At 32.9% G+C, this 23,064-nt stretch overlaps 1 protein-coding gene across 2 annotated transcripts in view; it reads right to left on the bottom strand.

Moving 5' to 3' along the window:
• Window positions 1-9,757: 9,757 nt before the first annotated feature.
• COPS2 (COP9 signalosome subunit 2) overlaps window positions 9,758-23,064 on the bottom strand; it is a 28,651-nt gene continuing 15,344 nt past the window's right edge. The window contains exons 5-13 of one of the 2 annotated variants that reach the window (XM_082647807.1): window positions 21,349-21,438; window positions 21,152-21,229; window positions 19,083-19,257; window positions 17,569-17,747; window positions 17,404-17,456; window positions 14,416-14,513; window positions 13,146-13,228; window positions 12,570-12,628; window positions 9,758-11,945 (exon numbers count right to left, since the gene is read on the bottom strand). In XM_082647807.1, coding sequence (XP_082503933.1) covers window positions 11,801-11,945; window positions 12,570-12,628; window positions 13,146-13,228; window positions 14,416-14,513; window positions 17,404-17,456; window positions 17,569-17,747; window positions 19,083-19,257; window positions 21,152-21,229; window positions 21,349-21,438 — 960 coding nt within the window. In that variant the 3' untranslated portion in view covers window positions 9,758-11,800. Of the gene's footprint in view, window positions 11,946-12,569; window positions 12,629-13,145; window positions 13,229-14,415; window positions 14,514-17,403; window positions 17,457-17,568; window positions 17,748-19,082; window positions 19,258-21,151; window positions 21,230-21,348; window positions 21,460-23,064 lie in introns of both variants that reach the window. The other variant, XM_082647806.1, reaches the window with a different exon arrangement.

Here is a 23,064-nt window from a genome sequence, read left to right on the forward strand (position 1 = left end):
GAATTGATACCATACAGACTATATTCTCTAAACAGCATGTATTAAAATGAAAAATCAATAACAAATCAAAAATCATGTATTAAAATGAAAATATTTCATATGTTTGGAAACTAAAAACAAACCCCACACTGCTGAAAATTCTTGGCTTAAAAAGGAAATTAATGTCAACTAAAACTTTACATGTTAAATCGAGAGTTTTGAGCAAATTATAACAAAGTTGGAAAGTGATTCATCTCAAGCTAGAAAAAAGTAACAAAATATATATTCAAAGAAATGAAAATAAAGGAAATAATACAGATTGGGGCAGAAATCAATGACAGATCAACAAAATAATAAAGATGAACCAAAAGCTGGGACTCTGGAAAGACTAATAAGACAAAATACAGAACAAAAAGTGGGGAATAAGTATAAATATATGCTTATTATATATAATATATATTTAATATGCTTATATATAAGGATAAATATCCTAAAAAATTTGAAGACCTAGACAAAATATATTTCTTTCTCTATTTTTTATTTTTAAAATTTATTATTTATTTTGGCTGCTCCAGGTCTTAGTTGCAGCATACAGACTTTAGTTGCAGCATGCATGTGGGATCTAGATCCCTGACCACGGATTGAACCCGGGCCCTCTGCATTGGGAGCATGGAGTCCTACCCACTGGACCACCAGGGAAGTCCCATATTTCTGAAAACAAATATAATGTCAAAATAGCAAAAGATGAAGCAGAACAGTTGTACAGATGTATAATCATATATGAAAGGATGAAGATTAAAGGAATTGAAATAATAATTTAAAATCTTACTGTTTCTAAAAAGTCTGTCCAAACAGCATTACAACTGAGCTTTTCCAAAGAACAGAGTATGCTCACATCATACACATTGTTGTAAAAAAATAGAAATATAGTGAAAGGTGCCTATTCATTTTATGATATAAAATAACCTTGATTAAGGATAATCCAAAAATAGAAAATTATAGGCCAATTTCACCTAAAAACATGATGGAAAACTGCTACATAAAATGTTGGCTGGTAAGTCCAACACTGTATGGAAAAAGAATATATAATCAGTTTGAGTTTATGCTAGAATGTAGGAATGAGTTAACATTAGAAAATCTATGAGTATAATTCACTACATGAAGGGACAAAAAGAGAAAAATCACATGTTCATCTTATTAGGTCCAGAGACACTTAATCTCAAAACCTACTTGTGATTTAAAAACAAAAACAAAAACAAAAACACACACACACGCAACCTCTCAGGAGAAGAGAAATAGAAGGAAACTTCATTTATTGAATGCTAACTCCCCTACCCCTAAACTGATCATAAACCTCATACCTAATGGAGAAACTCAAGGCACTTTTTCTTTGAGACAGGAATGCTGGCTGTTATCACTACTGTTCCATGTGTTATTGGAGACCCCGAGCAATGAAGATAAGACAAAGAAATAAGAGGTGTAGGGATGGAAGGAAATGGATAAAGGTATAATTATTTTCTTGATAATATGATTATCTACATAGAAAACACAGATAATCAACAGATCAACTATTAATAGAATAAGGTTCAGCAAGTCTGATAGATTAAAATAAATCAGTATGCAAATATCAATATCACTCTTTTGTCCCAAAAATAACCAAATAATAATGTTTTAGGAAATAAGCGAAAATAAACTAGAAAGATATAGAAATTAATATAACAAAGAATGCTCAAGAGGTTTATAGAGAAAAACTAAAAACTCTCTAAGATGACATAAAAAGAAACAAGTTATTCTCTAAATTCAATACAATTCCAATTAAAACTACAGGACTTTAAGGGAACTTGACAAACTGATTCCAAAATTCATATAGAAAAATGAAGGTGCATGGATACTAAAATGATTTTCAAAATTGGGTGGGGAGAGTCTCCTGTTATTAAGACAATACTCAGCTCAGTAATAAAAACACAAGGTGAATAAAATACTGCTAAAGGAACAAGTAGAACAGTTAAGCAGATTAGAGAGCCCAGAAATATATCCCTTGCATATGTAGAATCTTGGTAGTTGAAAAAGATGACATCACTAATCAGTAAAGAGTACTAATTTAGTAGATAGTACTTTGAAAATTAGCTCATTACACAGAAAAAATAAAGCTTGATTCCTACGTCAAATCATACACAAAAACTCCAAATAAAGGACTGAATATAAAGGGGTTAAATATAAAAGAATGTTTTCGTGGTATAAGAAAGGACTTCTTAAACAAGATCCAGAAAAGTATGGGCAATAGGGAGAAAAAAAAGGATAGATTTAACATCAAAATGAAAGATTTCTGTTCAATGAAGGAAGCCAGAGACAATACTTCAGAGAATACTTGCAAATCTAAAAGAAGACAGATAAGGAGTTACTATGTAGAATATACAATGACTCCCACAAATCAGTTAAAAAATTAGGAAGCCAGTAACAGAAGGTGAAGAGTAGTCCATAAAAAAACAAAAAACAAACCGAAACAAAGAAACAGAAAAACAAGAGTAGTCCATAGAAAGGGAAACCTGAATGGCTAAGTGTATGAAGAGATGTTCAAGATTAGTAATTACAAAATTGTAAGTTAAAATTAACAGTAAATATCACTTTAGAAAGTCAGATATTATTAAGGGCTGTCAAGGATAGGAGAAAACCAAAACCCTCATGCACTACTGGTTGGAGCATAAATGGTGGAGTCATTTTGATGAGTAATCTGGTAGTATTTAGTAAAATTAAGTATTATGCCCCAGGACCCAACCAGTATTTCCAGTTACATACCCCAGAGTAATTTTTGCACAAGTCCATAAGGAGATAGGTACAAAATATTTATCACAGAAGTATTTACTGTAGTAAGGATATGGAAAGAACACAGATATCTATCACTAGAGAAATGAAAAGGTAAATTGTGCCATATGTACAAGATGGGAGAGATAAAACAGGAGTAGTGAACTAGATTTAAAAGCAACAAATAAGGGACTTCCCTGGTGGTACAGTGGTTAGGAATCTGCCTGCCAATGCAGGGGACAAGGGTTCGAGCCGTGGTATGGGAAGATCCCACATGCCACAGAGCAACTAAGCCCGTGCACCACAACTACTGAGCCTGTGCTCTAGAGCCCGTGAGCCACAACTACTGAAGCCCATGAGCCACAACTACTGAAGCCCACGAGCCACAACTACTGAAGCCCATGTGCCTAGAGCCCATGCTCTGCAACAAGAGAAACCACTGCAATGAGAAGCCCATGCACTGCAATTAAGAGTAGCCCCAACTTGCCACAACTAGAGAAAGCCTGCATGCAGCAACAAAGACCCCAACGCAGCCAAAAATAAATCTATTAAAAAAAGTTTAAAAAATAACAAATTTATACCATTTATGGAAACTAAAAATAGACATATGCATATTATTTTAAGATATACACATACCTAAATAAACACATGGAAAGTAAACTGAAAAAACATATGCCAAGATTATGATTTTCTCAATTCTGAATACTTGAGGTTAAAAAGAATCACTCAACTAAGGAAGTTTGATATCAGAGAATTTAAGTGACAAGGTCTCAATTCATGGCCAGCTGAAGAATGCAGGTCTCCACCCCCCAGATCTTTCTACTTTACCACACTCCTGTCCCCTGGGAAGCTGCAAAATGCATCTTTAAGATGGAAACCTGCCTGAGAGTTCACATATTTTATCCTCAGAAGCACAATCTCCCTTGTTAATTGTTTCCTGATTTTTGATGGCAGAAAATGACTACTATAATCCTGAGATATAATGACCTGTAAATTTAATTATTCTAATTGCTTCACGGGTATTCAAGTATGTAAGCAAATGTATACTTTCAGATAAAACACAATAATTTTAGGATAAGACATACTGTTCCACTGTCAATTTGAGGTTACTCAAAATACCAAAGCTTAATTGTTATAGCATTATTTATGTCTGAACTAGTTCCTTGAAGATAAATCCAACATTTCAAGAATTCATGATTTTGGTGACATTAACATTCAGCTATCTTGATATCCCCAGATATAATGAAAGTCGATAAGCTGAAAGGGCTTTGTTTACATATATAACGAATCCATTCTTACGGATATAAAAATGTTAGGTAAAGCCATGGATTTCATACAATTTCATAGTTAATAGGCATCACAGAAAAATTTTAAATTAAATGCTTATAAATATACAGTGTCGGAAAGGGGGAAAAACAGGTTTTAAAATATTCTATAGGAAGAGACACTTTAGAAGGTTGTTATTAACGTCTGGAGTTATGGTTTGCCGTATTTCAAATTTTCCCAAGTTATGCTGCTTACCATTCAGAAGATATAAAAAAGATGGACTATTGTTTTTTTAATCTTCAATTTATAAGGAGAAACTAAGGACAGCGACTATTTAAAGAAGTTTCTCACAGTCCAATTGAAGAGCTGGAACACCCTTATCACTCCACTGAAGATGCTCATTAGCATCCCCAAAGACTTGTATTTTGCTAAATCCGAGGCCCCTTCTCTGCCCTCATCCTATTTAACCTCTCAGCAGCATTCACAGTTGACCACTCTGTTCTGAAATTTCTAGTTTCTGTTATACTACTCTATTTCCAAGCTCCTAGTTCACTTGTTTCTTTTGCTGGCTGGCTCTGCCTCTTGACAAAACTGTGCTTCCAATCTTCCCATTTCATTTAATGATACCATTATCTACCAGTTGCTCAGTAAGAAACCTGGGAGCCATTCTTGTTGTCTCTTTCCTTTACAACCCTCAATTCCAATTCATAAGCAAATCCCATCGCCTATCCCGATTCTGTGCTCTTTCCAAATCCTAGTCGCTTTTAAAAGCCTCTATTCTATGTCCCAGACTTCTGCAATGGGCTCCTCCTGGTCTCCTGGTCGCATTATTGCCCTAAATAATCATTTCTCCACACAATAGGCAGAGTCATCTTTTAAAATGATATATCAGAATTTAAATTTCCAATGGCTTCCCATTGTATTTAGAATAAAATCTCAACTCATTATCAAATTATAAGACTACCCATAATCTGGTCCCTGACTGGCTCTCTCATCTTGTTTAATATCACACTCTACCTTGCTTGAATTTAATATACCCGTCCCATCTCAGGTGGACTTAACCTCTCTGCCTGGACTTCTCTTCCTGTAGATCTGCATGGCCAACTCCATTCCTCATTCCTGTGTGAAACCAACTTTCATATCCTCAGAGATTCCTGCCCCATCTTTACAGACTGAATTTTTCTCTATCTGAAATTATCTATTTATCTGCTTCTTCCTATAGAACTAAGCTCTTTGAGCACAGGGATGACTTGTTCCTTACAATACCCTTCAAACTTAGGATATAGCACACAGTCCCTAGCACATAGTGGGCACACAATATATATCTGTTAAATAAACAGATGAGGTTATAAAAAGGGCATGTTCCTTTAGTATTCTAAGCACTTTTAGATTTCTTTCCTGTCTCTTGGTGGTGAAGACAACGATTATGAGAAAGGTGAAAGATCGAGTTTTAAATATCAACTCTACCCTACTCAATAAAGTACCTCAGTTTGTGGTCTATATTCTTTCACAATACAACTCACTTTTGAAAGGTCCAAGATAGGTAACCCTTCTTCGGTTGAAGGCCATTAACCTACGGAAGATCAATCATAACGACAAAACTTAAAATAGGTTTCTAGAAAGAAAACTATAAATTTCCATTCATTACTCTAAAATTGAGTTGGGACTGTAAAACTATTAAGTACAACAAATAAAAACACAACTCAAAATATTAGATGTATATTACTTATGTAGTTCCTTGCTGGGATAATACTATCAACACATGACCTTCCACTGCTGTTTGAAATGCTGCTGAAGTAGGCAGTAAACTGCCTCACTCTTTTTCTCCAACTCCCGCAACTTGGAAGGCCAAAGGATTTGCAATACGCAGTGGCATTGGTTTTATACATTTACATTGGAACCTTGACCATAGGGGCTATTAATCTGTAAGTTTTTTTGACTTTCAAAAGCTGACTGATTGCATTATTATATTTCGAGGTCAGAGTTGGCCCATTCTACTAGGCTGAAGGTTACACCTGAGAACAATATTATTTTTATATACAAAAAAATTCACAAGTGGTTTCTTAGACGTTGCAGCCCTTGAAGTATTCTTTTTAGAGCACCATAATAGGGATTTGGGAGAGTACATTTCTTCCTCCTCTTGACTTAATTACCTGCTTAGAAATGTTTAATTTTATACTGAAGGCTTAATTCCTGAGACATTTGCTTGCAACATGAATTGTTCCATAACAGACCATTAAACAGGGTTCAGGAGAGGCCAACTCCTCCGTGAATGCTGCAAAGCAGAACAAGGTAATCTTAAAAGTGGAAAATATTTAAACCCTGATTTCCAAACCAAATGAGTAAGACTTTCAGTACTGTTTTCTGAGAAACATACTTAAAATATTCAAAAGCTATTTTATTAAAGTATACATTGAATTATTTGATCAAATATATAAAGTGTACTATTTAAAGCCATTGTGCTGGTCTTGTGCTAATTGAGATTAATATTTACACAGTAAATGTTTAAGAGGTAGATTATGTAATTTTTATTACTGATAAAGAATGTGTACTTCCAGTCAAAAGCCGTTGAGTACCTAAGTCTTAAAGCATCTTGTGACTCATTCTGCACATATCACTTGATTCTCAAGTATTAATTTGTGGGACTTCCAATTTCAGGTAGACATCCCCTGCCACGCTTCCTACCACCTAGTTAGTGAGCTCAAGGAATTTATGTCATTTTTAACACTAGCTTAAGAAAAAGAAAATTGAGAAAACTCATAATGTAAACTATGTAACGAATTGCAAAATCAAACAACTTTGCATTTTTCATAACATCATTCCATTTCTTTGTTGACGTACAGTTGAAAATTTATTTTAATTATCCTCAGTGTTATTTAAAATAGATGCATAAAAACTTAGTATTTTACTAAATAGTAGGAGATAGGCAAACATTTTAACAAAAATTAGATATTCAACACAGCATTAATATGTTACTAATACAGTAAGCATGCAAACTTTTGACAACTTTATGGGATGATTAAAACTTCTAGATTACTTTAACTCCATAAACTCATAGGATAAATAATGTCCAAAAACCCAACTTTTATCCACTGATTTAAAAATGCCCTATTTCAGACTTAAAAAACAAACAAAAAAAACCAACCTAATACCTCTGGATTATATCTGGACACTGTCTTCCACACAAAACCTAAGTCAAACATAGACGTTACTGGTACACTGGCAATTCTTTCAATGACATATACCTGAGTAAGAAACAAATGATATTAATGGAAACTGGAAAAAAAAATTACTGTGATGGACTGGGGAGTAAATTTTGTACTCCCACAAGTATGTATACACACACACACACGCACACACGTGCCTACAAAAAATAGTACTTGCCAGCCATTAGTGTGGTTATTCTAACCGAGTTTACAATGTAAAATCCTGGCCAAGGAGAAACAAAGTTGGCCCCAAACAGTAAGATAAGTATTTAAGAAACAATCTTTTTCTTGCCTATCACAGGGTTTTAAGGTAGAGTTGGCATCTACCTTTGATATCATAAGACTGGTTTTTAATTATTCCAGCAGGTTTAAAAATAACACATGACACTAAAGAAGTAAAAATTTAGAGAACCACACATTGGCTTCTTCTGGGACATTACCTAAGTTAAACAAATATTTTCAAGATTCAAAAGCAAACTGAGTGATACTAAATTTTAACTTTTTGAGGAATATTTAGAATTACTGACACAGTTGTTTTGTGGTGCCTACTATCAATAAACATAAATTCTCCAAACAGCATTACTATTTTAACTTGTCTTGAAATTCCTAAAGTTAAACCTTTTCAAATCTCATCTAGTCATTCAAAGTGAACTACACACAATTTTTCAACCACTGCTTAACCCATGCCATTAAGGGCACACACTAGCTAGAAGATACGTAGTAAAATTTAATAATCTTGAGTTAAACAGAGCCTGATATACTTACATTTAGAAAGTTAAGACTCTCTGGTATGCCTACATTAAGAAAGTTCTTATAAATTATTCCTATTTATAATTGTATCAAAACAAATACAGGATACTGCCTGGGGAGGAGGAGGGGGAGGGGGGAAGAAAACCTAATACAAAGACAACAAAAACAAGTAAAACTCCAAAAAAAAAAGGAAGGGAAACTCCTTGGGCTTCAAGCTCTGGGACCTGACAGCCAGGCTCTTGTTCTAAGTCCCTGGATAGTATTAACACTTTGAAACAAAATAGTTAAAAGTCAATTCCTTAAAATGTTCTATGTCGATTATATCTCAAAACAAAAACAAAACAAAAAAAACCCAAAAGCCAATTCCTTCTTTATTTTTTGTTACATATGTCAGTTCAAAATGATGTTTATCTCCTTCAAAATGTTATAAATCCTATATAAAAGATGAATAAATCCCATATAAAGAATGAAACTGCTAGCTTTACTAGAGATTTGCATGCTCAAGTTTTGCTTTAATGACCTAAATCAAATGAAAATTTCTCAGGTTTATTTAAAGCAGTACTAAAATACTATTATTTTTAAAAAGCACGCTTGGTAAATAAATGTTTAGAGTATCTCTGAGTCCCTTAAATAACGTAAGAGGGAAACACTAGGCAAATACCTTTTTATCCTTGAGTAAACTGGCGTTCTATACCAGCATAATCTGCTTCATATGCTAACTGGACACCTTCACTCCCAAGCACAACCCAAAAGAAAAGTGTACTTACCTGAGTTTACTGAAGAATTATAAAGACTACTGATTAAAAAAGAAAATCCCTTTAAAAATTTTTACTATCATGGATATATTAAATATAAAGAGCAGCTGTTTCTCAGTCAGAGACAAACTGGTATCTAATTATAAGGTAATAAAAAAATACTACACTGCCCACAGTGTAGCCCATTTAAAACAGGCTGGACTAAAACTATACCCTCATGTGAAATCAGATCCTTAGTAGTCTTGAAGGCTACACTACCAATCTTTAGTTAGAAGGGACTCCTGTAACGAAAGCAATTCTTAGTACACACATACACATCTCATCTCAACTTAAAGAACAAAAAAAGTTATGTTACACAAGATGTGGAGAAAAATATTTACTCAACAGCTTAAAAATTAGTGTAAGAGCTAGAATGAGTAATGGAAATCCAGTTCTTGCAACAGATAGTATCTATTTGTGGCAGCCAAAGATTACTGTGAAGTGAGTTTATCCAGGTTTAGGGTAAAAAGAAATATGGTGTAAACTACTTGTTACTACAGTTTTCACAAAAGAGGGCAAGATTTAACAAGCAATTTAAATGCCAAGAATTTGCCAATCATTTTTTAACTTTTCTTAAATTTAGTTATATTTTGATAAGCAATCTCTAAGAGTTCACCTCTAAAAGGTTTGATGCAAAAAACACAGAAAATGTTCAAAGGGGGAAAAAAAAAAAACCTAAATATTTTTAAGTTCACCAGGCTGTTAGGATTTATCAAAAATCTGTGTTCAAGAACAAATGTGGCAAATGACTTTAAAAATAGAACAAACCCATATCTAGGGACTATTAAACAAAGCCTATGCAATACATACAATTACAAAAAATTGAAGATTATGGTATAAGTTTGGATGTTGTTAGACACTAAGCCTAGCGTCTCAAAAAATAACAAGTGCATGCTTTCCCTAGAAACTGGAAGGTGCACTACTGCACGCAGCAAAGATACCACAGGAGAACTGGGCATGTTGAGTTGGAGAGTAAGAGTTAAATCACGTCATTCAAATCCCTTGAATTCTAATTCCATCAATTCAAATATAAGCAAAACCTTTTTCCAGTTATATCACATGCATACATAGTTGAATATAGGCACAGAAACTTGTCATTTTTATTTGGGTAACAAGAGTCTCTAAATTATGTTGAAAAATAAATCCTAATTATTACTACTCCTGTAAAAAAAAATTTAGCACATTTTTCACAAATGATTTATGCAGAAGAGAAAAAAATACACATAATTTTATAATATCTTAAACTTTTTTATTCCCTACCAGAGACATTAATTTTGTCTTTCATTTTCTTTCAGTTTTCTACATTTTCAAGTTGCACCTGTATTTAATACTGCTTTAATCTGCTAAAGACATTAACTGATTGCTCTCCTATATCTAAGGATTATATAGTTTTAGTATAAATATATATCACATATTTTCGTAAAATTTTGACAAAACCAAATAAGCCTGCCTTGTTTTTAAGTCCATGCTCCTTCCACTGTTTATAAAATCTGATTTAATGATCAAAAATTCTTGGTTGTCATTCTTCAGTTACAACAGTCTTCCTTCTGAACTACCACTCACTTCTTTTTACAAAATAACAAGCAATAGAAAAACCAAACAAATTATCTTAATCTTAGTTCTTCCTTTCGACTCTATAAAATAATGTGAACTTTGTTTTCTTAAATGAAACGAATACATCCAAAACTCAATACATTCAAATGAGCTGCGTCTCCTTTAAGGTAGTCACCTTGGAAGGCCACAGTTCATTCTCCTAACTATGCTACCACTGCTCAAAATACCTTTAAAACTCTTTTGCGATCGCCTTCAAAGACAGTTGCATACTTCCTACTATTACCTCATAGATTGATTTAATTTTTGGAAACAGTCAAAAGACATTTGGTGCCCAAAAATGGTAACTATAAAACAATCAAGTTGGGTAATACTTTTTTTTTTTTTTTAACAATATGCAATCTTAAAGTTAATAGTGTGTGTGACTTAAATTAGCTCTGAATGCAATTGTAAAAGAGCAAAACCCAAAAGGTTTTGAGCAATGGTAGATTGCTGGAATTAGGAAACAATTTTCCAGCATGATCACGATGCAGGGTAACATTCATTTAGCTGTCTATATTCTGGCGTATTTGTTTAAAGTGAACATTCTGAGAGTTAGAATCGTTTAAAAAGGAGTATCATTCTTAAAAAAAAAAAAAGGATTTTATTCCTTTAAAGTATCACTTTCAAAGTTAAGTACTATGCAAATGTTTTGTTAGAAACTAATTCTCCTTAAAAACTTGAAAGCAAATAACTGACTTATTTGCTCCCAGGCTTTTTAACATTAACTGAAGAAAAATAATTTGACATTTCTAAGGTACTAAAAAACAAAACAAAACCCCACATGTAATAAAAACGCATGAAGAACCAAACTACAATTTCTGAGCTGCACTGTTTATTTTGCTGCTTGAAACCTAAGTGACAGTATGCCACTATAATTATGGGGTTTCATCTAAACCTTTACTACACTGCAGGTACAGAAATATACGGACACATTTTTGGAGAACTGACATTTTGCAAAATGCAGCAAACATTTTAATTTATACATGAGAAAAGGAAGTGTTCAAAAGGGTATGCATTTCAAGTTATTGCAGGTTATTTGTGAGAGAATTTCTGCAGGTAAAACATGTTTAAATTTAACCAACAGTAGCGTGTCAGTGTATTTAAAATCATGACAAAAATCTTCTCTCTGGTCATGTTGCCCATGACAAATTACTATGATGTTGTATGTTTTAGGGCAAGATGTCAATACAGCATAAATCCCACGGCATTTTGGTTTTCTTCTGGAGATTAAAGCTGTTTTTCTTGGGATAAATGCAGCAGCAAAACACAAACCAGTTGATCAAAAAAAGCACTTCTGCCATAACTCCAATAATTTTCGGGACACATCAACCGACAGTAGTTTTGCCATTCCCAGTTCTTTTAAGGGTTACATCTCTGCACTTAAGTATGTCTGTAAAAGCTTGTTCTCTGTTAAGCCAGTTTACTGACTACAGCCTGGTTGAGAGAATTTAGTTGGTTGGTCCATTTATCTAGTGCAGTATATCGGGCACCACCCCTCTTCTGATGATCCAATTCAAGGAGTTGGTTGACTTGATCAATTCGGCCATGAATAGTGCTGGAAATAAATAAATAAAAGAAGACATGTCTACAAACCATTTTCACTAAACATATCTTCTGGACTTCATACAATAGTCACAATATCAATAAATGCAAAAGAAAAAAGCTGCTGCCTACAGTGAATGGTTGAGTTCAGCATTAATTTAACATTCACTACCTTATTCAAACTTCAGACAGAAACCAGATTTCAGCTACCTTTCACCAATTTCATTGAAAGAACCAACAGGCATATATACTTACCCAATTAATCAAGAGCAAATGTAATATGTGAAGCTTTAAATAACATACTGCATTTAAGAAAGATACAATTTCCAAACTATTATATATCATACCTTAAACTTTAAAAACAAAATAATACTATCCATTAAATAATTCTCTAGCTGTATATGGGTCATATACTGAAAGAGAAACCTTTTGAAAAGTCTTTTAGAACTTTTTCAAAGATCATGTGCTTAACAGGATCATTCATTTATAAAAAGCCATCACACACATATATCTCTTTTAATAGAAAACCACAGCCAGAGAGTTTTATGAAAAATCAAGAATTCAACTGTTACCACTGCCATCATTATTCAAACTTATGTCCTAAACATTTTGTGGTACAAAACAGTCAAGTACTTACTTATCCAATATGCACTGCACCAGCAAGCTCTCCACATCAGCTACATCTATGTTTAACTCCTAAGACAAGAGACTCATTATAATTCTACCAATTAACTTTTTGAAAGACTTTATGATTTTATATAATTATTCTTAAATATTTTAAATTCATTTCTACCACTTAAAAAAGAAAATTTAAAGCAAATTTCATTATCTGTTCAAAATACTTCCGAGAACACAGGTCTGATAAAATCCAACTTGTTAACTTTAAAAGTATACCCCTGCTATAATTTTATTGTGGTTGGGCTTAGCCATACATTCATTATATATTTTAGCCACTTTCTCTCCTACAATTTTCTCTGAGGCTGAAGGAATCTTTAAAATGAAATATAATGATTCCTTATTTCTCTTTTCTTTTAACTCAATTTATGCCAGGAAACAGAAAAATTCACACTAAAAGGAAAAACCTTAAGTTATGCTGTATTTTAAAAAGGTAGTATTACAAAATGTTAACAAGAATCACTCTTTTAAATAGAAGATAGGTATACTGCATTTATAACTACAAATTATAAGTATTAAAATCAATGAATAAAAGTACCTTAGAAATAAAAGGAATATGTATTCTTGTGTAAGGCTTAATTAATTTTATAAGCACTTGTGTTCTGATGTTTCGCAAAAGCTCTGAAAGAAAAAAGTTAAAATAACACAATTGTATTTACTAGTTTGTATAGCTTTATGAATCACTATGTACTTCTAAATTATATTAATTAACTATATCATTTATCTTCTCAAAATACATCTTTCTTCCTAACAAGAACATAAGGTATTTGTATCTAAAAACATCTGGGTTCAACAGATGCATAGTATGATTAAAGGTTGTCTTTCACATAATTTTTTCTTGTTCCCACCTCCCTGATTTTGCTCACATTGTGATACTACTTAAAATATCCTCTTGCCTTCTCAATAATACTTCACTGCTCATCATTTCCTCTACAGTTTCCTCTTTCAAGAAGCTCTAATTTGTACCCGCAAGTTCCTTATTTTATGCTCTTTCAAAACCTATAGTACATTTTATACAATGATTTTACAATTGTCCCTAGTTCTTCATGTAAGTGTCCTTTAAAAAAAATAGATAGAAGTTCATGCACAAGACTTCTATATTTTTCTACGCCACAAAATATAGTATCGTTCTAAGTTCAAATAAGAACTTTAAAAATATCTGCTGAATGAAAGAGAAAGGAAGGTGAGGAACAAAAGAACATTGCTTCTGATCTTTGGATTTTCTTAATGCATCTGGAATTCAAGTATTTGAATAAGTTGTCCCAAATGGTTATTAAAAACCCTCAAATAGCTCCATAACAGGTAGGAACACTGGAGGTATAAGCGGTTCCAGAACAAAGAGACGACTTTTATCTTTGTTAATCAGAACTTATTAAAAATCTCATACATTTGTTGGTACAGTGTTAGCCTACCTTTTCAAAGTAAGTGCATCTCAGCATTATCAACAGCAGGCTGTTTTCAAAACTTTTGTTGTCAAAAATAAACCCTAAAAATTAACTTTGAACTTCAACATCAGTAATAAACATGCAACAATATCTAAATTAGAATAAGAAGGTAAAAGGGACAGCCACCTTAAATGAAATGGACATCATATAAGAAATTGATTACATTAATAAATGAAATTGGCTAGTGATTTCTTTAAAACAGCTTTATAATTTTAAGGAATATTCCACTCCATGACAGCATTTAGAAACATTTCTATATTTTGCAATAAACAGAAGAAAAACAGCTTAATTCCATGTAGCTCCATTAAGAAGTACTGTTTGACAGTGACAAAGAAAGTAACAATTTCAGCAGAAAGAATATACCTTCAATGTGTTCCCTTATGAAAGGATCATCCATGATGTTGCTGTGATTTGTTTTTAGAATCTTTTCAAATTCAGTGATGTCATTATTCTGATAGGCACTAAGAGAAAAAGAAAAGCATAAATTTTGTCAAACATGAAGAAGTCATATATTAAATCAGATAAACCAAAGAGCCTATTTCTCAATTTTTATATGCAAAAATCTAAATTATATTATAGTTTCTGTCATGGAAATTGGAATTAAACACACATGTATCCTTCTGAAAATAAAATGAATTTCCTTTTTAATGCTTTTGGTTTTATAAAGGAAAGAGAAATTATATCTTCTGGGGTTATAATATTATATTTATATATAGCTAATTAAGATCTTCCCTAAATCTTGGTATTAAGAATTGACAACAGTTTAATAACTGTTTAATGCTTGATGCTTTTAACTTAAATTGTGCGTTTAATCCCTAAGAAACCAGGTTTCATGCATACTACTGTATGGAGGAGTTTGGATATAAGACAGTATATCCTCCCTGAAGGTTATTCAGAAATGCAGCTTCCTAATTTTTATCTTCTAGAAAGGTACCAGCAACTGCCAAAACTTCTTAAAGGGAACATTTGATTCTCAATTCTCTCTAGCCTTAGAATTCCACTGAGCTATACAGCAGAAACATTGGTGGCAGATAATTAGTGCCAAATGGGATACACACACAAAGTAGAGAGTGATGGACATTGCTGCAGAAGGCCAAAGGCTGATTTACATTCATGATTCTCTGAGACGTCTACTATCTACTCTCGGAGGCACTATGGGGATTTTGCTAAAGGTGCTGAGAAGGAAGAAGCCAACCTTCTGGATATGGCACCACTGTCTGCTTTATATGTAAGACATATCATCAGCCATTCTGCACGCCCTCTGCTGTGCTTCCATCTGTTGGGTCGCAATGTAACTTCATGTTAGGGACAGGTGATTCAAGTGCTTCAACAGGAATTATTTTCCTCTAGTCTGCTGGCAACTGACTAGGAAGATAAAATTAGGAAGCATTACTTTTCTTACCTACCCCAAATATATTATTGTAATATATAATACTATAGGAGGATATATTCAAATAGTGAAAACACTTGCACACACATATATTTTAACCAAAAGACATTCTTCCACTATTTAAGTGGCTTAAAAAAAAAAAATCTTACACAAAATGTGGGACACCACAGGCCACTTCTTTCAAAATTTATCATTAAAATAAGTTTTAGAGTTCCAATACAGAGGCTTCACTAGAGTAAATTGTAAGACATAATATACAAATATAGCCATTACTTTTTAAAGGTCTGATAAATCAGTACTTTAATCCATTTAATGCATTTAACCAATTTAATTTGAACAAAATATTAATGTCCAGGGCAAAACTTTCCCTCAATATTTCTTTAAGAGTTTTAAAAGTTAAACTGTTGCTTAGCAATATAACTTAATAAACATTTTTTAAAAGTATTATGTAGCTAACCTCTGTAAACAGATAATCTCTTAATGTGGCCAAATGTAGGTAGAATAAACTATTTGAAATAAAGATGGAGAAGCCTCCTTTCATAACTAAAATCAACTTAATTCAACAAATATATATTAAGATAAACTAAAGAAGTAAACAATAAAAAAGAAACTGATTTTTTAATGTTGCAGTTTAGGTTTTTTTTTTTTTGCGGTACGTGGGCCTCTCACTGTTGCGGGGCGTCTCCCGTTGCGGAGCACAGGCTCTGGACGCGCAGGCTCAGCGGCCATGGCTCACGGGCCCAGCGGCTCCGCGGCATGTGGGATCTTCCCGGACCGGGGCACGAACCCGTGTCCCCTGCATCGGCAGGCGGACTCTCAACCACCGCGCCACCAGGGAAGCCCAGTTTAGGTTTTTTATCCCCTAACCATTCGTAGTCCCCTTAAAATAAAATCTTTCTTATTTTTTACAGCTAAAATTAAGGTTTCAAACAAACAAAAAGCCTAGTAACTTGTAAAAGTCATAGCCAAATAAAAACAAAGTAAATGAGGACATTTTACATAGAAGCTTAAACAGTATTATGAAATAAGCTATTCTCTCCAAGTATATAAAATTTATATGTAGGTGACTCATAATTTATAGTCTAACAGTACTTTTTTAAATTAAAAAAAAGACTATTAAGACAATGCCTGGTCATCTAAATTACCTAAAAGTATCTGAAAACAAACAAAAAAACCCAACCTTGCATCATGTCCCTAACTACATTCTTCCTGTCTTGGTACTCAGCCGTACAATCTAAACAATGGACTTGAAACCTAGTAAGTTCCTTGGTTTTCTATAAAGAAAGCCCATTAAAGCCTAGGCTCCATCTATTCCTGGCCCAGAGGAAAATTTTTCTTGCTCATTGATTTCTTTTACAAAAACAGGTCTTTTCTAGGCTCTTTGCTTGGTTTCATTTTCTTTAATTTTGTTTAATATTAATTGATTATGGCAGGTTTTTTAGTCATTAGCTATAATTAGTCATATGTTTCTCCACAAAAGGCAATAATAAATCCTTAGATTTCTTACCAGTATGACACCTCTGCTGCTCCTTACATCAGAAATTTAGCTGAGGCAAATTTATTTAAAGTGATTTTTAATCTTGTCAATTAAGAAAATATACAAGTAAAGAAACTGTCTTACTGAAAATTCTTGACTAATGTAGACCAATTCATAATTTCATTTTGGATTAAGGCAGGTAGAAACTGTAACATTGTGAAATTGTTCTAAAACCTCTACAGCTTTCTACTGAAAAACAGTGTGTGCACACACTCATACAGATAATGAATACTTATAAAATCTCGTGACTAACAGAAACAGTAAAATAAATGACTTCAAAAATTTCATCAACTTTGGTATACTTCAAGCCAAAATACAAGAGAGCAAACATTGAGTATTAACTGAATTCTGAAAAGTTCTCTCCTCTCTCCTATTTATTCACTGCTTTAAGGTAATTTACCTTAAGTGAAATATTAAAGCTTACCTTACTAAATTCGTCATTGCTAGAATTTCTGGATCATTTTTGTAAGGTTTGGCCTAAACAGTTAAAAAAAAAGAAGAAGAATTAATTGTGTATGTACAAAGAAAGAATACATTTATTTTCACAAGAGATAGCTGATAGAAATGAAGAATTAGAGCACAAACATACCTCCTGTGAGTCAAATGGATTTATTCCCGATTTCATTAGCATATTTGCTAAGACCAAATATTTTAAGCAAGTGGTTCGTCTTGGACTTCCCGATTCATCATAATTCTTGAAGGCTTCAAAAAAATCAGTGTGTGCCTTTTCAAATTCACCTTCTCTCAAGTGCATTTTACCACCACATTCTGTAAAGAATAAAACAGGAGAAAAGAGGACATTTTCAGTTCTGTAATAACAAGATTGAACACTTTATAAAAATCAAATGAAAACTATTTCAGTGCTTCCAGTCTTTTAATTCTATATCTTGAAGACTACTAGCTCCTGTAGTGTGTAAAGGGCACATACTTTAATTCTTAAAAGCAAGCTCTTCATTAAACATCAGCCAAACAAGCATTTGCAAATCTTTATTCTCAGTTGAAGTAGAAAGTAATTTTATCAAAACTACAATGAGCTACCACCTCACACCAATCAGAATGGCCATCATTAAAAAGTCTACAAATAGCAAATGCTGGAGAGGGTGTGGAGGAAAGGGAAGAACCCTCCTACACTGTTGGTGGGAATGTTAAATTGGTGCAGTCACTATGGAAAACAGTATGGAGGTTCCTCAGAAAACTAAAAACAGAATTACCATATGATCCAGCATTCCCACTCCTGGGCATATATCCAGAGAAACTTATAATTCAAAAAGATACATGTATCCCTATGTTCACAGAGCTCACAGTAGCCAAGACATGGAAACAACTTAAATGTTCATCGACAGATGAATGGATAAAGAAGATGTGGTACATATACACAATGGAACACTACCTGGCCATAAAAAAGAACGAAATAATGCCATTTGCAGCAACATGGATGCAACTAGAGATTATCATACTAAGTGAAGTAAGTCAGAAAGAGAAAGACAAATCCCATATGATATCACTCATATAAAATAAAGCCACAAATGAACATATCTACAGAACAGAAACAGACTCACAGACATAGAGAACAGACTTGTGGTTGCCAAGGGGGAGGGGAAGGAGGAATGGACCGGAAGTTTGGGGTTAATAGAAAACTATTACATATAGAATGGATAAATAACAAGGTCCTATTGTACAGCACAGCACACTATATTCAATATCCTGTGATAAATCATAAAGGAAAAGAATATAAAAAAGAATGTATATATATGTATAACTGAGTCACTTTGCTGTATAGCAGAAATTAACACATTGTAAATTAACTATACTTCAATAAAAAATAAATAATTAAAAAAGAAAGTAATTATATATATATCATTACAATTCAACAATAGAACTTCTGATGGTGAATTTTTTATTAATAATATCTTTACTGATGTAAATTTTACAAAGACAAAGATTCATCCTAATTCCCTTCTAAGACTAGATCATTTCTTTGACTTCACTACTTTGCCTTTTATTTTCACTAAAACAAACAACCTTCAGAGTCATTCAATCATATGTAAGGACACCTTGGTATCTTCCCATGACAACTGCCCACCCTTTCCAAACCAAACTTGCCTCTGATGACTCCCATGATCAGTGGATGAGGGATGGCAGACTTGATGTGAAGTGACTGTTCATAGAGTGCTTTAAGTTTTTTGTTATTTTTCTGTGCCGTGTACATTTGAATTTCCAAAGCATATATTTCTAATAACTGTGTGCCTTTTTTCAGGTCATCTTCTCCATCATCAGTCTAGGAAAGCAAATAAAGAACATTTAGTCAAGACAGAATTCAGAGTTAACCTAGTGATTTTTACTTGAGTTACCCTGAGAACCTTACACTTATAATACTAATTCTGTGGGAAAATGCATAACAAATTTCAGTTGGGACCTAGATTACTAAGAACATGACCTTCAATGGCCAAAAAGGAACCCATTTTCTAGTCATTTTTGTATTTTCTAGTCATTCAATAGGAAAAAAGTGGCCAGAGGTATTTTTTTATGTATAAAAGTTGCAATGTTTTGTTTTAGCTAGGAGATTATGAATGGTCTTCTCCAAATCTTCACAACTACTTTAGATCCACTGATTCAATCAAAAGCACTTCTCAAGAGCCTTCCTAGAGCCAGGTACTGGGACTACCTTGGGGAAATACAAATTTAAATAAGCCAATGTCCCTTATCTCAAAAAGTTCATAATCTAGAAGACCAATCTGTCAACAGATAAATTATAATATAAATGATAATAACTCTAGTTAAGTATGAACCAAATGCCAAGAATGGAAGAGAAAGGACTAATTCTCTTGAGGGATGTCAAGGGAATAACAAAGGTGGGGAGATTTGAGTTCGACTTTGAAAGATGACCAACAGCCCACAAAACACAGGCCACGAAAAACAGAATATGGTCAACAGTCAGATAATCATAACATCAAGCACTGACATACACAAAGCCAAAATTTATTATTTATTTAGTCTTCCAACTTAAAACTTCCCTTTATTTGTTTTTCACTGAGTCACAACCAGACCAAAAAATATGATATGTAAGACAACCTGTACGTTCAGATTATTATGCATCTCTCTATGCTTTAATGTTATTTACAATCCAGATGGCATTTTCCTTATGTTCTGAAATAAACCAAGCAAAAACTTCTCCAGAGGGCTTTTTCATACTCCTTATGTATATATTTGTAAGATTTTTTAAAATTAGAAATGCCTTCTCAACCATTTTCATTTCATGTGGAAGTGAACACACAGCTGGTTATGTATCAGATTCCCTTAAGAATGTATAGATAAGAAACAATCCATAAATGACTGATCTGCCTTATAAACCAAACCTATTATGAAATATAAAACATTTTCCTGTTTTTAAAAACTAAAAAAAGGTAAAGTTATTAAATGAAAATATCTGCAGATGATTTAGAACACTTTTCTGATTAACTTTTTACCCATTCACAGAAATAACACATATAATTAAAATAAGAGTACATGGCATTGAAAGAGCAAAGAAATATTTAAAACAGTATTTCTACATAATATTTAAACTAATATCAAGTAACTTATTGATCAAGACAAAAAAGGAAATACAAAATTACAGCTCACATTTAGAAAGTTATACAGGTGTACTGTCCAGATCACATGGTTATCCAAATTTAAATTAAATTAAAAACTCAGTACCTTCATCTCACTAGTCACGTTTCAAGTGCTTGATGACATGTATCTGATGCTACCATATTGGAGAGCACAGATACAGAATGTTTCTAACATCACATGAAGTTCTATGGGACAGTGGTGTTACAGAGGATTCATACATGAAAACTAGAATATAAAATATCTTTATGATGTATGTCTATAATATCCTTTCCAATTTTCATAGGGTACATAATTAAATATGAAAGCCTTATTCTTAGTATTAATGACTGGTCTGTTCATTTATTGATACCTATGCCTCATTCTACAAAAATAGGATTGAAATTAGGACTAGGAGGAAGAAATGTAATTCTCAGAGAAAATTAGCTTTCTGGTAACTTATTTTCCAAATTTTATTTTTGCAATGATGCTTGAACAAAAACATCCCTAAACAATGTTTCAAATACAATTTTTTCTTATGTTTTATTATGAAGAAATATTAAGAAAAAATAAAAGAATGCTACCTGGCAGGACTGATGTAACTGGCGTAAAATTTTTTGAAGCTTTCCATATTCCTCTCGTTCTAAATATAATTTCCCCAGCTGTAAAAAAATAAACTTATTAAAATTAAAAGATTTCAACAGAAGGTGCATCTTTATAGAGTTTATCAAGGATACCCGCCCACTCTTCAAAAGAAAAAAAATGTAATTATAATTGTTACCTTTGTATTTGTCTTAAACCACAGTCTGTCATTCTTAGCATCTTTCAAAGCTTCCAGTGTTGTTTCATAGAATTCCTGCAGTAAATCCATCTGACATAAAAAATCAGAATTCTATAATTGTAAACAGCAAATTTGTACCTGTTAATAAAGTTAATTTGAGCAAACTAAAAGTGCATCTTTGAACTTTAATATACATAAGATACACTATCTGTATCTTATTGAATGTCTGTGACAGTCCACAAAATTAACAAAACTTTAGCAAAGTACAGACCAAATTTACAAAAAGTGCCAAGATGTGTTTTTATGCGTTAAAAAAAATAAAACCCAGAAAATGTCTAATGCTCTAGTAGTACAGGTTTGTCCTTTTCAATCTAATAACTTGTTCTATATTAGCAAAGTAAATGACATGCACATAGAACTAGTTGTGCTGTTTATTATTAATAGTGTATATCTTATGCACTCAACTCTTATTTGGTGCCTACTATATGGCAAACACTAAGTTGTTAAAGAAACAAAGAATAAGCCTCTTCCCTCAAAAATTCTTCTATAAATGTCACTAATCAATTAACTGGACTACAAGCTTTTAAGTTACTGGTAAACTGTTGGAGTTGAGCGGAGGGAAAAGTCTAGCACAATTTTAGCTGAGTCTAACACCATCAGTTCATAAGTCTGACTTTTTTAATGGAAATTGCTGTTTGTTTTGCATTATGATAAGCCCCTCTGTCCCCCTCCCCCCGCTTCTGGCTCTACCTTTGTTTGAATACCTGATTCTCTAGGTCTCTACTTAACAGGATCAAGAGGTAAGAGGGCCATGAGAACAGGAAAGCTTGATACTTTCAGAAAAGGTTGCCTATTTATTCACGACTGCCGATGGCACAGTAAGTCAAGTGTTGCCCAACCAATATCTATACTTACTTTCAAAAAGACAAAAAGCTTACATATAATAGCATGAAGCAACACACAATCTTAAAGTTTTAAATTACTTAATTCCCCCCCAATATCTGGCATACCATTTATGAATAATGTACAAAAAACTGTTTTGATAACACTTGTTTGTAAAACTCAGAAAATATTTTTCCACTTAAGAAAAGCCCCCTGATATTTAAGAACTCTAGAACTAGTGCCATTAAGTGTTAATGTTCTGAACATAAGTTTATCTTCCTCTATTTCCATTACATATATTTTAGATATAAACAGTAAAAATAAACTGCCTCAAGAAATAAAAACAACATCTAGCAGAAAAGACAGAATGAAAGACGATGATTCTGAGATGAACATTTTTTGAGTACAAAGAGTTATCAAACGTTCTAAGAAATGCTAAGTGATATAGAAAATACTTCTTGTGCTCCAACATCATAGCGTAAGAAAGCTGAAACTTAGGACTATGTTGCTTAAAAGAATATAAACGAACAGTCCAATTAAAAATTACCTTAGCAATAAAATAATCATTGCTTTTCTTAATAATCAAAGACTAGAATAATGAAAGCACTATCATTCCCCATACCCACTGTAGTTTCATCATCCATCATCCACCTATTCTTTGTAATAGAACTTATTGAATTGAACACCTAATGAGTAATGCCAATTACTAATCGATATGAGTACAGGTTCTCCTCACAAGGATCTTTATCTAATCAAATCTACACAAACCACCTGACTCACTGTTAAGTATTAACAGCTCAGGGTGGCTAGCTGAAGTGCTGATGAAGTTTATTA

This window comes from Grampus griseus (assembly GCF_964374135.1).
Source record: "Grampus griseus genome assembly, chromosome: 2".
NCBI classification, from domain to species: domain Eukaryota; kingdom Metazoa; phylum Chordata; class Mammalia; order Artiodactyla; family Delphinidae; genus Grampus; species Grampus griseus.